This window comes from Sturnus vulgaris, chromosome 14 (assembly GCF_052056855.1).
Source record: "Sturnus vulgaris isolate bStuVul1 chromosome 14, bStuVul1.hap1, whole genome shotgun sequence".
Taxonomy (NCBI): domain Eukaryota; kingdom Metazoa; phylum Chordata; class Aves; order Passeriformes; family Sturnidae; genus Sturnus; species Sturnus vulgaris.
The window spans coordinates 10,195,766-10,208,991 of NC_142256.1; the positions used below are offsets into that span (position 1 = coordinate 10,195,766).

The window sequence follows — 13,226 nt, forward strand, 5'->3', positions numbered from 1 at the left end:
GAAAAGAGTGTAGCAAACTGGTTTTTGAGTTACTTTGAGGCCCTAAAAACCCATTTAGCAATCACAGATCATCCCTTAATTGGGAGCTCTGACACCACTTGTCCATATTTCAGTGGGATCAGCATTCCTGGGCCTTCAGCTGCCTCAGCTTCTGTATGGGAGCATTGCCCTTGGAAGAACTCTGGGGTTTCAGGCCCTTCTCCAGCTGACTTTACAGTCCAGCCCTTCCCAGAAATAGTTATATAATCCCCCGGGATATAAAAGCCCAGGTGCAACAGATCATTAATGAGCTCTTTAGTCCTCCCCAGATGTGGCATTAAAAATAATCAAATAAATTAAATGACAGCTTAATCTGATAAAAACGAAACTTCATGTTTCAAAACTGTAGTAATAATTATATTTTTTCTTATTATCTTTTCTGTCACCAAGCAACTCTTTTGCCTAATTGCTAAACAATTATTTACACTTCAAACCTCTCCATAAATTCCAGTCTCTAGGAAAACCAGGCTCTACACTCTGGCAGTGGAGTAAGGAAAAGCCACAAGCTTTTATTATGCCTTTGTAAGCAAACATACATATTGTGGGAAGTTACTGTGTTAACATATGAGGATGAGGATGCACCTCCAGAAGGCAGAAATATTGGCAGGATTCTCTAAGAAAATGAAATTTTCTATTTCCCAACTGGTCCCATGTCAACTGCTGAGGGGGGAAAATGCCAAATGTTGGTTAAAGAAGCTGTTCTGTTCCCTCCTGAGTTGATGCATGTGTTGTAGCCTATCCATAATCTCCAAAGGAAGATCCGTGGGGATTTTCACACTTTGTGTTCACCTGTGGAATGTGCGAGGATCCGTGGTCCCCCAGCAGCTTTTCTTCACTAACCCCACGTGTGAGCCCCCCTTTTTCTGGAGCTGCTCTTTGCCACGTGGTGTTAAGCAGGAGTGAATGGGGGATCACTCCCTGTGTAAACACCTCCCTAGAAATGGGATTCAGACGTGGGATCCCCTCCGTTGGTGATGGCCTGGTCGCTGATCTCGTCCTGCGGCGCCGGCAGCGCCGTCTTTGTGAGCGGCATCTCTGTCTTGAAAAGAGAATCCATCTTGATCTGGGTTTTGATGTTGAAGGACTTCTGGAAGGACTCGGAGGTGAAGTAGTAGATGAAGGGGTCAAAGCAGCAGTTGAGGGTGGCGATGCACAACGTGATGGGGTACATGGTCCTGGCAAACCTCTCCAGGGAGCAGTTGGCGATGGCCTGGGAGCGCACGAGCGCGTACAGGAAAAGGATGGAGTTGTAGGGGACAAAGCACACGACAAAAATGGCCACGTGCACGATGATCATCTTCAGCACTTTCTCCTTGTTCGTCCCAATCTGGGACAGGGTGGCCGGCTTCCGTAAAGTCCGGAGAACCAGCGAGGAGCACGTGAGGTTGAGCAGCAGAGGGATGATGAATCCCACCACCTCAATAAAGATGGTGATCTTGGACAGGTAGGTTTTCCAGATCCTTTTGGAGAACCCTTCGAAACAGGTGGTGCTGGTGTTGGACACGTTGGTGGTGGAGAAGAGCGAGGCCGAAATTCCTCCGCTGAGGACCAGGATCCAAACGCCGGCGCAGACGATGGCGGAATTCCTGCGGGTGCGGATGGTGCGGGAGCGGAAGGGATACACGATGGCCAGGAAGCGATCCACGCTGATGCACGTGAGGAACAGCATGCTCCCGTAGATGTTGGTGAGGAACGCCGTGCCCGAGATCTTGCACAGGCTGTCCCCGAAGGGCCAGTGCCTGTTGAAGTTGTAAAAAATCTTAAAGGGCAAAGTGAAGACGAAAAGCAAGTCTGAAACCGCCAGGTTGGTCATGAAAATGGCCGTCTCGCTCCGCATCTTCATCCGGAAGAGGAAAACGAAGAGGGAGGCGCAGTTTGTGATCAGGCCAAGGATGAAGACCACGCTGTACACGGCCCCGTACAGGTTGTACTTGAAGGAATCATCTGTCAGGCAGGTATGGTTGTTGCTGTGGTTTCCCATGCCAAGTCTGGGATGGGTTTCCAAAGGCCTTCAAAGTCTACTTCAGTGACATCCATAAAATAAGGCAGGGAGCTCGTCCCTTCCCGAAGGAGCACATTCCAGGGAGGTGGCTGGACTCCTTCCTACCGCATCTCCCTCATGGATCCTTTCATCCTAAAGGAGAGAGAGAAAGAACTGCCATCAGTCTTGATCCAGTCCCCCAAAGTGGCTGTGCAAGAGAACTTCCCAAATCAATGGATACACAAACAAGAGCAGGAATTCGTTTTGAAGCACATCTTTATTCCACTCTCATTGGGGAATAAATCTCATTTTCACATTGAGGGATCTCATTTTCACATTTGAAGACGGAATTTACTGAATTTGGCCTTTCCTCTCCTTCCATCACTCCCTCACCCTCCTGTCTGAAGGAGAGTGATTGTTCTGAGTAACCTGGTCTATGGAAGGAGTCCCTGTCTGTGGCAGGGGTTGGAACAAGAGGGGCTTTAAGGTTCCTTCCAACCCAAACCATTCTATGATAATTCCAACTTTCCCTTTGGAAAGGTTTTTCTTTAAAATCTGAGATGGAATTGGCCCAGTATGTTTGGAAAGAAATTTTAACAGAATGAAACATCTGAAATTTTCCCCTAAACCTGTAACAGGAGGAGAAAAGCTGAAAATAGTGTTTGCTTGAAACTGTGTACAAAGACAAGTCCTATGGATTTGCAACCTTTTTGATGCAAAAGTATTTTTAAAAATCCCAAAATCTATTATAATGAAGAGCTGCTTTTCTTTTTTTTCTAATTGAAGATAGGAGCATCTTTACACACGTTTTCCAAAGTGGAAAGCTGTTGTACCTAAGAAATGTTTATCAAAAACACTTCCCAAAGCCATATTAGCTTTTTTCCCCCCTGCTTAAAAATGTCTGCAAATACTGTATTACTTCCAAAAGGAATTTTTTTTGCAAGTGTAAAACTTTCCCAAGAAAGATTCCTCTAAGCTGTACAAACAGCTGCTTTTCATTCCTACTCTTTGTTGAGGTTTGGAATGTGAAATTTGGGAAATCTCATGGACTACACTCTTGTAAGATTTTGTCCCAACTCAACAAGCTCTGGAGGCATGTGGAATTGAAGTGAGTGTGTTTTCACTTGGGCATAGGTGCTTCCTGAACTCCCTGGATCATCTCTCCTGGCTATTTTAAGTATTTTTAATGCCTGTGAGGACAATCCCTTGGAAAGTCTCCTTGTTGGAGCAAGGAAGGTTTGTGAGCTGGATCATGAGCTCAGCACTTCTTGGAAATGTGGAGCAAAGTTGGGTCATGAAGGGAAAGACCTTTTCCTCACAAACTCCAGCCAACCAAATATGAACTCCTTTGGAATCTCCTTGTAATCGAAGAAATTTGGGAGCTACAACTGGGAGTAATTTGGAGGCAAAACCCTTGTGAAGAGTGGGATCCCTTCCAGAGTGATCCCCTGACAGAGGAGTTTCAGCTCCAAACCTGTCACTGAGTTGTGTTAAAGGTTGCAATGGCAACATATCAACAAACAAAATGGAAAACAAAGCATGGATTGGAGACAGTTTGGGAGGCAGATTATCAAAATCAGATGTTTTCCATATGTTTTCCTCCTGGGAGTTCTCACATGCAAGCTGTCAGCCTCACTGGTAAAATGGCAAGTGTTGGGAAAGCTGGGATAGCCACGGCTTTGCTGGGTGGAAGGAACAAGTTCCTCACCTGGCAGTGCCTGGAGAACCACAGGCTCCCAAAAACTGGACCCTGGGAGCAGGCAGCACCTCACCTTTGCACCTGGCAAAGCAGCAGGAAAGGAGGATGCCCAGATCTCCCTTCCCAAATGACTTCATCCTTTGGACACCCAAAAAGATGAATTGGAACTTGGAGGTCTCTCCTGTGGAGATGTTTTTCCTACTAAATTCATGGCTAAATGAGCTTCTTTTGGAAACAAGCTAAAAAATTAATATCAAATATTTACATTTATGAGAAGGACCAGAGTAAAATCTCAAATGTGGGATTGAACTCATTTTCTTTGGATCTGTGGTGGAAGGAATAAAGGAAAGGTCTTGCCTGAAAGTTCAAATGCTTTAAACAAGAGCTAAGTTGGATTGGAAAGCTGACATGAGCTCCAACAGGAATAGCTGAGCCTTGGCTTAACCCTCAGCCTAAAAGCATTAAATCCTTGGCTTGGAGCTCCCTCCCAGAGCAGGCACTCCCTGTTATCCCCACCAGGAGTTTGTGTTTATGCTGGAATGTCATTCCCTAGGTGTGTGACCCCCGGGTGTGCTGCACTCTGCTGGTCCAGCCTTCACTCTGGGTCCTGCTGGGGAGATCTGAGGGATTTGGTGTCCCTTGAAACCTCACACAGCCTGGGAGCCTGATGGAAACCCCACTTCCCAACCTAGCCTGGATTTTGGCAGTTCCTCAAGACCCAGGTTTGGAACTCTCACCTTTGCTCCTGACCAGGGGCTCCTTGGCAGCAGCCTGACCCAGACACTCCTCACACAAGAAAAAAGATGCTCCATCACCTGACTCTTTTCTCCCTGCTCTGCTCCAGACAGCCCCAAGGTCAAATCCCGTTTTTTCCAGTGTCTAATCTCTGGGAATTGCCTGCCAGCAATTGTCTAGTTAACTTATGGGCTTTAAAATACAGCCTGGCTTGTTTACCTATGGAACCCTGAGGTGTTTAAACAAGCTGACAAGTGGCTTTGAAACGCAGCCATGTGCTTTAAATTCTGTAGGATGAGTCCACAGATTGAGTTTTCCCAGTGTAAAATTCCCTTTCCTTCCTTTCCACGATGGATTAAAGCAGTGGGATGCTCTTCATGGACACCACAGTCACCACTGCTGTTGCCTTGCTGGGAAAAAGTAAAGCAATATATTTTTTAAAACTAAGTAAACACAGTAATTTTTTTCATATATATTTCAGGCAGGGCAAAGCTCTAAATCCTATATTTATACTGAGGGCCAGTCCAGGAGGGGAGGAGTGTAATGGAATAAACTCCCTGTTAATGTGATAAAATTCAGAATATTCTCTCTCCTAGCAGGGATGGTACCAACAAACCTCACAAAACCCTGTAATTCAGAGTGAGATTCAGCAGATCTCCAGGCTTTACTCTTTTACAGTAGAAATGTTCTATCCTCCATGGACTGAAAAGAGAGGAAAACTTGGTGTTACTTCCTATGGTGCCTGAGTATCCTGTTTACAATTCCTGTATTTCCTCCTCCCAGCACACCAAGACACCTCCAAACTGCCAGACTGCAGCTCCATCCAGAGAAACTGTTTGTTAGAACAGGAATTACTGCAGGGAAAAACACACATTTAAAACCAGCCCTTGCCATTCCATCATCCCATTCTTCTTGCTCCACACTGATCCCATTCTCCACATGAGCAGCAAACTGAGGTCAGAAAAACCAGTGTGAAGTTTGAGACTGGCATTTTTGGCATCATCACATTTTCTTTTAGTCATGTGAGATGTCAGAGGAGTGGAATTTTATCAGTCTGGATGTGAAGGACACCCTGTGTGTTCATTTAAACAACTGAGCTCTGGGTTTGGGAGGTCTGGCACAGCCTCCCAAAGCTGAAGGATCTTTGCTGGATTATCATGATGTGTACTCAGGTTATCTCTTCAATCTTGAGAAACAAAGGTTTATAGATAGGGAAGCCAAAATCTGCAGGACAGTGGGGTCTGGGGAGGTTTTTTCTGGGTTTTGTCCCAGGTTATGGCACCACTCCTTGTGTTTTGACAGGGTCTCAGCCCCCAGCCTTGGAAATAAATAGGGATTTTCCTGGGGCACAGCAAGAGCTTTGTTTCTGCCTTTTCCTGACAAGAATTCCATTCACTCCAGGGTTTGCAGCTCCCTGCTCCTCACCCCATTGCTGCAACACCCCTGGGATGTGTAACTTACTCCCCCCACGGAGCCCAGGGTTACAGCTTCACAACAAACTCAGCTCTGCAACTTCTTGGGGTTTATTTCCTTCCTGTGCTCCACTTTAACGAGGCAGAAGGCTCAAATAAGGGGTTTGTTATCTCAAATAAGGAGATGTTTGGGGGTTTGGCAGATTTTTGCAGAGATGATAATTCTGTGTAAGACAGGAGGACTTGGGTTCTTCCAGACTGGTGACTATAGACAAAATAAGATTAAACTACAATTGTTTGAATAGATAAAATCAGAAGTATTATATATTTTTTTAAAACCTTTTTTTCTATCTCAGCTCCTGCAACGGATTTTCCACTTCTACTTTCTTTCTTCAATAAAAGTTGGTTTTGGTCACAGAGAACTCTGAGAGTGTGAACTGGCAGCAGCTTTAAGGACAAACCCCCAGTTTGGGGCAATCTGGTGGCTGATTTTTCCCTGTTGAGGCTGCCAGGGCAGGAGCTGGTGCTGCACAGAGATGTTTTCCCAATGCCAGCAGTGCGGGTTTATGGAAAGCTGGACCAGCTGCAGTAGGTGATGCTGGATCTGGCTTCTCCAGAGAACGGTGTAGGGATGGGAAATAGCTCGGGACACCAATTTTGGGGTTGGCTCAGCTCGCTGAGTGTCTGTGAGTGCTCCATCCTCCCCGGAGCTCCTCGCGGATTCCCAGTTAAGCTTGGCCTGTTTTCTCGCCGGTGCAAGGAAAGGCCGGGATTAGAGGGTGGGAAGCGGAGCAGCTGCCTGTAAACAAAGCTCCATTGACGATCCCAAGCGCTGGGAAGGAGAAACGCTTTAATCTCTTTCATTTCCTAATCCTAAATGATGTATTGGAGAACAGTAGGAAAGGAGCAGACAGAAGTGGGACTTTGAAGTCCACGGAGGTTTGTGGGGCTTCAAAGGGCCATTCTTGCCCGGTTTATCGGAGTGAATGCCCGGCCGGTATGCCGGGGAATGGGGACGTTTGCGGGTGATTAGCCTAAAAATCAGGGCAGGAAGGCTCTTATTCATGGCTTTGACACTTATTGTGCTCAGTGTCACCGGAGCTGACACTCCCCAGCCCTCGCTGCATCATCTCCTGTACCTGTGGGAAGCTGGGGTTGGCTCAGTCAGGTTTCAGCAGCTGCTTTCAAATCCTCTGGGAGAGAAAAACCCGAAACGTGGGGCGGCTGGAGGAGGCATGGCCTGTCACTCAGCCAGGAGTGAGCGCAGGGATGCTCCGGGATGCTCTGGGATGCTCTGGGATGCGCTGGGAGCCACCGGGAGCTCCTGTCCCCTGCTCTGAGCTGCCTTTGGTTCTTGGGGATCCCCACACCCCCTCCAAGTTCAACAGCTCCTTTCTGCTGTGCACCAGTGCAGCAGGACCCCGATTTAATTCTCCAGGATGGAGCAGGGAAGGAAACCTGAGCCTCTCAGCCCGAACCCTAAAGGCGCTCTCCTTTTTTCTTCCCTTTTCTTTTTTTTTCTTGTTTTTAATTGCTCAGCACCGCCGTTGTCTCCTCACTGTCCTCTGAGATTTACAAAGCATTTCCTGCTCGTGGTGCCTTCTCTGGGCTGTATCTGTTTTGGATTGAGCTAATTAAAATGTTTCCTTCAGAAGAGAATCGCGAACTGCCTTACCCCATATTCAGCCACTGATCCTCAGGGCATGACTCTCCTTTTGTTTGCACTGAGAATGTCTCTCTCCATTTACATCACCCTTTAACCCTTGGCGTGCTCTGCCTTTCCCCATCCCCAGCAGCCTCCAGAGGGGCTGGGCCGCAGCCAGGAAATGATGGGATTCACCCCAAACTTTCCGGCGAAGTTTGCATTATTTAACACTTGTAAGAGCGGCTTTTTGCTCGGCCTTTGGTGCTGCAGGAGTGCGGGAGCGATGCTTGTTTGGAGCGATAGGTCTGGCACTGAGAGGGGATTGCTGGATAATGGCAGTGCTGGATTCAATAGAGAAGATTTAGATGCAAAGAAAAGCTGATGAAGTGCTGAAAAGCCAAGTTACCCTGTCTGACCAGGTTGTTTTCACCCAGGAATAATCTTTGTGGTAGAGGTTGCTGTGTCCTTGATGTAGCTCTGGTTCATTACAAAGTGTGGCTAAGAAAAAAAACCAACATAAAAAAATAAGAGACTCCTGTTTCCCTGAGCCACTGGGGACTCCAACAACAGGCCGGGGTTTATTTGCTCACAGTTCCAAAAGGTTCCCAGTCAGCAGCCTGCCCAACAAGCTGCCTTTCTTCGCTTTCCCTGACACAATTTCCAGTGGTTCCTTGGCCATTCCTTGGCTTTTTGGCTCCTTGTTGCCTTTCCTCAGCTCCTCTGAGCCACATGGAGCCCTGCTGCCACCCCATCCTCATCCCCTTGGGCTGGACCCTCTGCACTCCCTTTGCTGAAATGGAAGAGCTGAACTTTCTCCTCCAATCATCCGGAAATTATGGAGCTTTTTTTCCCTTGCCTTGCACCAAGAAGGTGCCAGCACAGCAGCACAAGCACCAATTTCACCTTGGCAAGGTGGCCTGGCTGGAGGGGCTGCCTGGATTCCTTTGGGTGCCGGGTCAGTCCTTCCATGGGGCTGGACACAATCCGTGTTTGGGACCTTGAGGGATCTGTGCCCTGCATTTATCTACTGCAGAGGCCTTTAGTCTCTTAAATGGCTTTATCCTGAGGGGAAAAGGGGAAATTTTGAAGGTTGTAGAATCCCAGAATGGTTTGGGTTGGAAGGGAACTTAAAACTCATACTGCTCAATCCCTGCCATGGGCAGAGACACCTTCCAGTCCCAAGCCTTATCCAACCTGGCTTTTTCTGTAAAGTGTTAAAATAACTAAGAAATTACTCCTCAATTCAAAAAAAAATCCAATCTCAGCTAGCCAGCAATGCTTCTGCAGTGAAGCCTCCTAGAAATCAGATTTCTAATGATGAGACGAGGGCAAGGCAATGATCTTTTGGCATCGTGCAAGGGCTGGATGCTGCTTTTCCTGCTAAATATGGTTATGTCCATCTGTAAAACATGCTGGGGAGGAAGAGGGTGAGCTGTCAGCAAGAAATGAAAATGAGAATATTATTAGAGGAAAAGAAGAGGTCTGTTGTGGCTGTGTATTTACAGCATCACAAGGTCTCACAGCCTGATGAGCTCGTGTTTTGACCAGAGAAAGGATCTGCTCTGCTGCCAGAGCACACCTTTGTCTCAGGACTCAGGGACTGATGAATGTCCCTTAATTTCACTTGCCAAGATAAAGAGATCTTCCTTTTCCTACCAACCAAAGCCATGACAAATAATCCAGCAAATTTTCCTGCAGCCAGGGTCAGCTCAGGCAGGTCTGGCTCAGGAGCAGGGTGGATCTTTACCCTTTTCATGGGGCTGAACTGGGAGCTGGTGCAGGAGGAAGCCTTGCAGAGCCACTGTCTGCTCTGGGAATAAAGAGCTCCTCTTTTCAGGGAGAGAATTTCCCTTCTGTGGAAAGTGGTGGCTCTCCTTCCCCTGGACTAAATCGGATCCTTATTTAGGGAGGAGGAGCAACGTGTGGAGGAGCAGAGTGAGGCTCTGCACGCACGCTTGACCTGGAAAGACCTGCTGAGGGTGGCTGAGTGCTCCAGGAGCCACCCCCACCCAGCCCAGCCTGCAGGGATGGGTCCCTGCTGCTCCTTTGGGATCCTGGAACACCTGGGACAGGCTGGGAATGCCACTCCAGCCACACAGCCCTGACCAGTACCACTCAGACATTGGGAAATAGACCCCCAAATCCCAAATCTGCTGTAAGCAAGCTAAGGGGGAGCTGGCAGGGATGGATCATGGACACGACATCCACCAAGATAGCTCCAAGTGCCACAATGACAGAATCCCAAATTGCTTTGCCACGTCCAACACTGCACCCTGTCCCAAACTCTGGATAAAACTGCTTTAATTCCTGCTCTTGTGCTCCAGCCATGAGGTCACTGCTGGAGGACTGACCCATCCTCCAGCTGGGAGAGCATCCTCTCCTGCCCAGGGAATGTTTCCATCCCTGCTCCTCAGCAACCCCTCCTCAGGTGCAGCTTTGCAGTTTTGTGCCTCATTGCAATGCCCTAAATGAAGGTGAGTGGGGAACCGGGGCATTTGTTCAGTTTGTCTGTGTGGAGATGAGCTCCTGACCAGGAATTTGGGACACATCGATTTTTATCGGTTGAGGAGGATCCTCATTTTTAGCCTCAAAGGATTCCAGTGAAATGTTTGTTCAGCCTCCTCTCCCACCCCCTTCCTCCCTCCTATGTGTTTCAGGACTTTCTTTTAAAATGCAGAGGCTTTGAACCCCCCAAAGTACCAGGGTTTCCTGCCTGTTTTGTTTTTAGAGAATGCTCCTAAGGGCAAGAAGATGGAAAAGTACTACAAGGGGGGAATGTCCTTATCACCGAGCTGTGAACTTTGCACTTCCCATCCTCTGGATTTGACTGTGCTGCTCCTATAGGGCAGCAACACAAAAACCACACACAATTGTCTCCTCTCAAACAATGATTTGGGAATGTCATTAAAACCTCCAAACTTTTCCTGCAAGTTTTTCTACCAAGTACTTATATTGTGTTAAATCCTCTCTCTTTTCCAAACAGCCAAATCTTTAAATTTTAAATAGTTCATTTTTCTTCAGACACCCGTTTTTTTAGAGCTGTCCTTGAATTTTTCTCATTGAATTTTGCAGTTTTAAAGTAGATTTTAGCCATGAATGGAAGCTGAAGTGATAAATCAAATTTGTAAGGTTTTCAGTATAACATTTTTAACTTAATTCCTAATTTTTTTGTATCGTTTATGGGAACCAACCCTCCATTAAACGAAGGTGAATGCCACACTTATATCCAACCCATTTTTAGCCTAAAGTGTTTTCATGACACTGACTTCAAGTACAAAAGAAAGCTGTAACCAAGGGATCTTGCTCACAAACACACAACAACAACAGGACAGAAAAGTCCTAAACTTGTCACCTGCAGTGCCACAACCAGAATCTCGATGGGAATGGAGAATTACGGTGGGAGTTAGAATCATTTCCATGCAATCCGGAGGAGCAGCTCACACAGGAATTACTTCCCCAAAACTTGGAGCTCATCTTTCTCCCTTGAAGCAGCCCCAGCCATGGCAGGGCTGGAGCAGGGGGGAGTTGCCAGCCGAGGGAAAACACCGCTGATCCGCAGCGAAACCCGCCTGGATTCATCCCCCACATCCATCCCAGCCTTCATCTTCCCCACCCGGAGCTGCCATGAAATCCGGGCGGCTTTTCCTGCCTCGGGAACGGGGAGGACTTACCGGGACCGCCACCATTCCCACGGCTCGGTGCTTCCACGGGATCGCGCCCTGACAGCCCGCAGCGATCCTTTGTGTCCCTGGGACACGAGCCTGGCTATTCCCACGCGGAAAAAAAAATAAGTAAAAAAAAAAAATCCCACTTTGTGCAAGTTCAGCCGCTCATCCTCAAACTCCGCGCTGGGTGGCAGCTGCCCGGCCTTTGTTCGGAGCGGGATCGGGGCTGCCGAGCGCTGCTGCCATCGTGTCTTGGGAAAACGGGACGCAAGAATGGGCCCAATGTCTGGGCAGGGGCTGTGGGCAGGGGGAACTCCTGGGGGTCTCCATAGGAAACGCTTTCCATTGGGCAGGGATGTGTTATTAACGCCGGAGCCCGCCCCGCCCCGGGTCTCCGCTGGGTCCCTCTCGCGGGGCTCTATCCATGGATTCCCTTCCAGAGCCTCTCCCAGTTCGGAATTAGCAGCTTAAGGACAGCCCGACAATGAGCAGCGCGGATTTCCTGAGCAATTAGGGAGAGCCAGCCTGGGAGAGAGAGCCCGATGGGAACGAGCAGGGAAAAGCTCCTCAAGGCTCGGATTTTCCTTCCCGCGGCAGTAATTGTTTTGCCTTCCAATTAAAAAAAAAAAAAAAAAAAATAGGGGGGAAAAAAAGTGAGGAGCAAAGGGGGGAGCTGAGAAGAAGCACTGGGTAAGATTAGGAAGCTGCAGAGCAAAGTTGGCCATGAAAATAAAAGATCAAATATCTCCCTAGGCAGATTTGGAAAGGCGCTGTTTGTTAGGCTGGGGGTTGTTGTTTTGTTTTAAATCTTCTCAGAGGAGCTGAGTGGAACAGTCTAAGCTGCTGGGTTCCTGCTGGAAAACCGCTCAGCTTTGCTCTTCCAGGGCCATAATTACAAATACTCGGAGAAGCGTGGCTGGAGTCTGCCTGGGAGCTGCCCCCGAGAGCCGCGCGGTGAATCTGCCCTCTGCCTAAAAACTGCTTATTTCCCCCTCTTACCTTCGATACCAGCCCTTCAGGTAGGGACGAGACTCTTCTGGCAGCAGCAGCAAGGCGGTGGATGGTTCATTTTATTCCCTTTTCAGCCCTCTCTGCTTCCATAGGGCTGAAATGCCGGGGCTGCTGCTAAAGCCCAGCCTCCCCCCTAACGCGTCTCGCTCGCATTGTGTTTGTCTCTCCTCTTCCTCCGCTCTCCTTGGCTCTTCCCACAGGCAGCCAAGGCCAGTAAACAACTCATTGTGAAGCTGGCGTGGATGTAATTCCTTGGGCTGGTGGCCACCGTGGCTGAGTCGCCTCTGCAGCGCAGCCCGCTGCTGCCACAGGCTTTTATCCCCCTCCATGCAAATAACTTCCTGAATATCTCATGTAACAGCCCAGCAGCTCCGGGCTGCTCAACCTGAGCCTCTGCGAGCTCTCGGTTTAACGAAACACAAAAAAACAGGAGCGTGGATTCGGAGTGAGAGCGCGGGCGGTGCAGATGTTTCCTGCCCCCGATGGGCAAAAATCCATTTTAGTTGTTTAGGAAAAGTAAAGGCAGAAGGTGTGGGGGAATGGTGGCTGAGTGGCCAAAGGCATCGCTGCCACTGAGTGCGGGGCTGGCAGAAGGATGGGAATCCTGCCAGTATCACCAGTAAACTTCGGCAGAAACCCAGTTTCGTGGCTTGTGGGCATTTTCAGGCGGCTGCATGGAAATGCTGATCCCTGGGGAGATGTGGCTGATTTTCACACCCATTCTCATGCGAGGATGAGAGCTCCCAGTGGGAACCCATTGACCAACACCGCGGCATTTGAAAGCTTTTTTTTTAGGGAAACAACGATGCCGGGAGCTGGGTGTTCTGACACAAATGAGGATGAGCTCACTGAAACCTTTCCCCAGATTAACATCTTGAGTCTGAGCTTCAAAACTACCCGGGCTGGGCAAACCCATTAGAGAGGAGGCTGATGGCCCCTTAAAGATTAAACACAGCATAAATCTTAACCCAAAACTTCTGTGCCTCTTAAAGAATTTAGGCAGAATGTGGTGATTGTGCCAACTTTGCTGCTGCTGGAA

At 48.4% G+C, this 13,226-nt stretch overlaps 1 protein-coding gene across 2 annotated transcripts; it reads right to left on the minus strand.

Moving 5' to 3' along the window:
* Positions 1-523: 523 nt before the first annotated feature.
* LPAR4 (lysophosphatidic acid receptor 4) lies at positions 524-12,872 on the minus strand. 2 transcript variants are annotated; one of them, XM_088173110.1, is made up of 3 exons: positions 12,176-12,475; positions 11,183-11,276; positions 524-2,173 (listed from the first exon to the last, which is right to left on the minus strand). In XM_088173110.1, the coding sequence occupies exon 3, from the start codon at positions 2,018-2,020 to the stop codon at positions 974-976; it is 1,047 nt and encodes a 348-aa protein (XP_088029236.1). In that variant the 5' UTR covers positions 2,021-2,173; positions 11,183-11,276; positions 12,176-12,475; the 3' UTR covers positions 524-973. The 2 variants fall into 2 exon arrangements, with proteins under 2 accessions (XP_088029236.1, XP_014743539.1); XM_014888053.2 differs by lacking the exon at positions 11,183-11,276 and having other exon boundaries at positions 12,176-12,872.
* Positions 12,873-13,226: the final 354 nt, after the last annotated feature.

Excerpts from the sequence above, each read along its gene's own strand:
- LPAR4 (XM_014888053.2), bottom strand. The coding sequence starts at position 2,020 with ATGGGAAACCACAGCAACAACCATACCTGCCTGACAGATGATTCCTTC.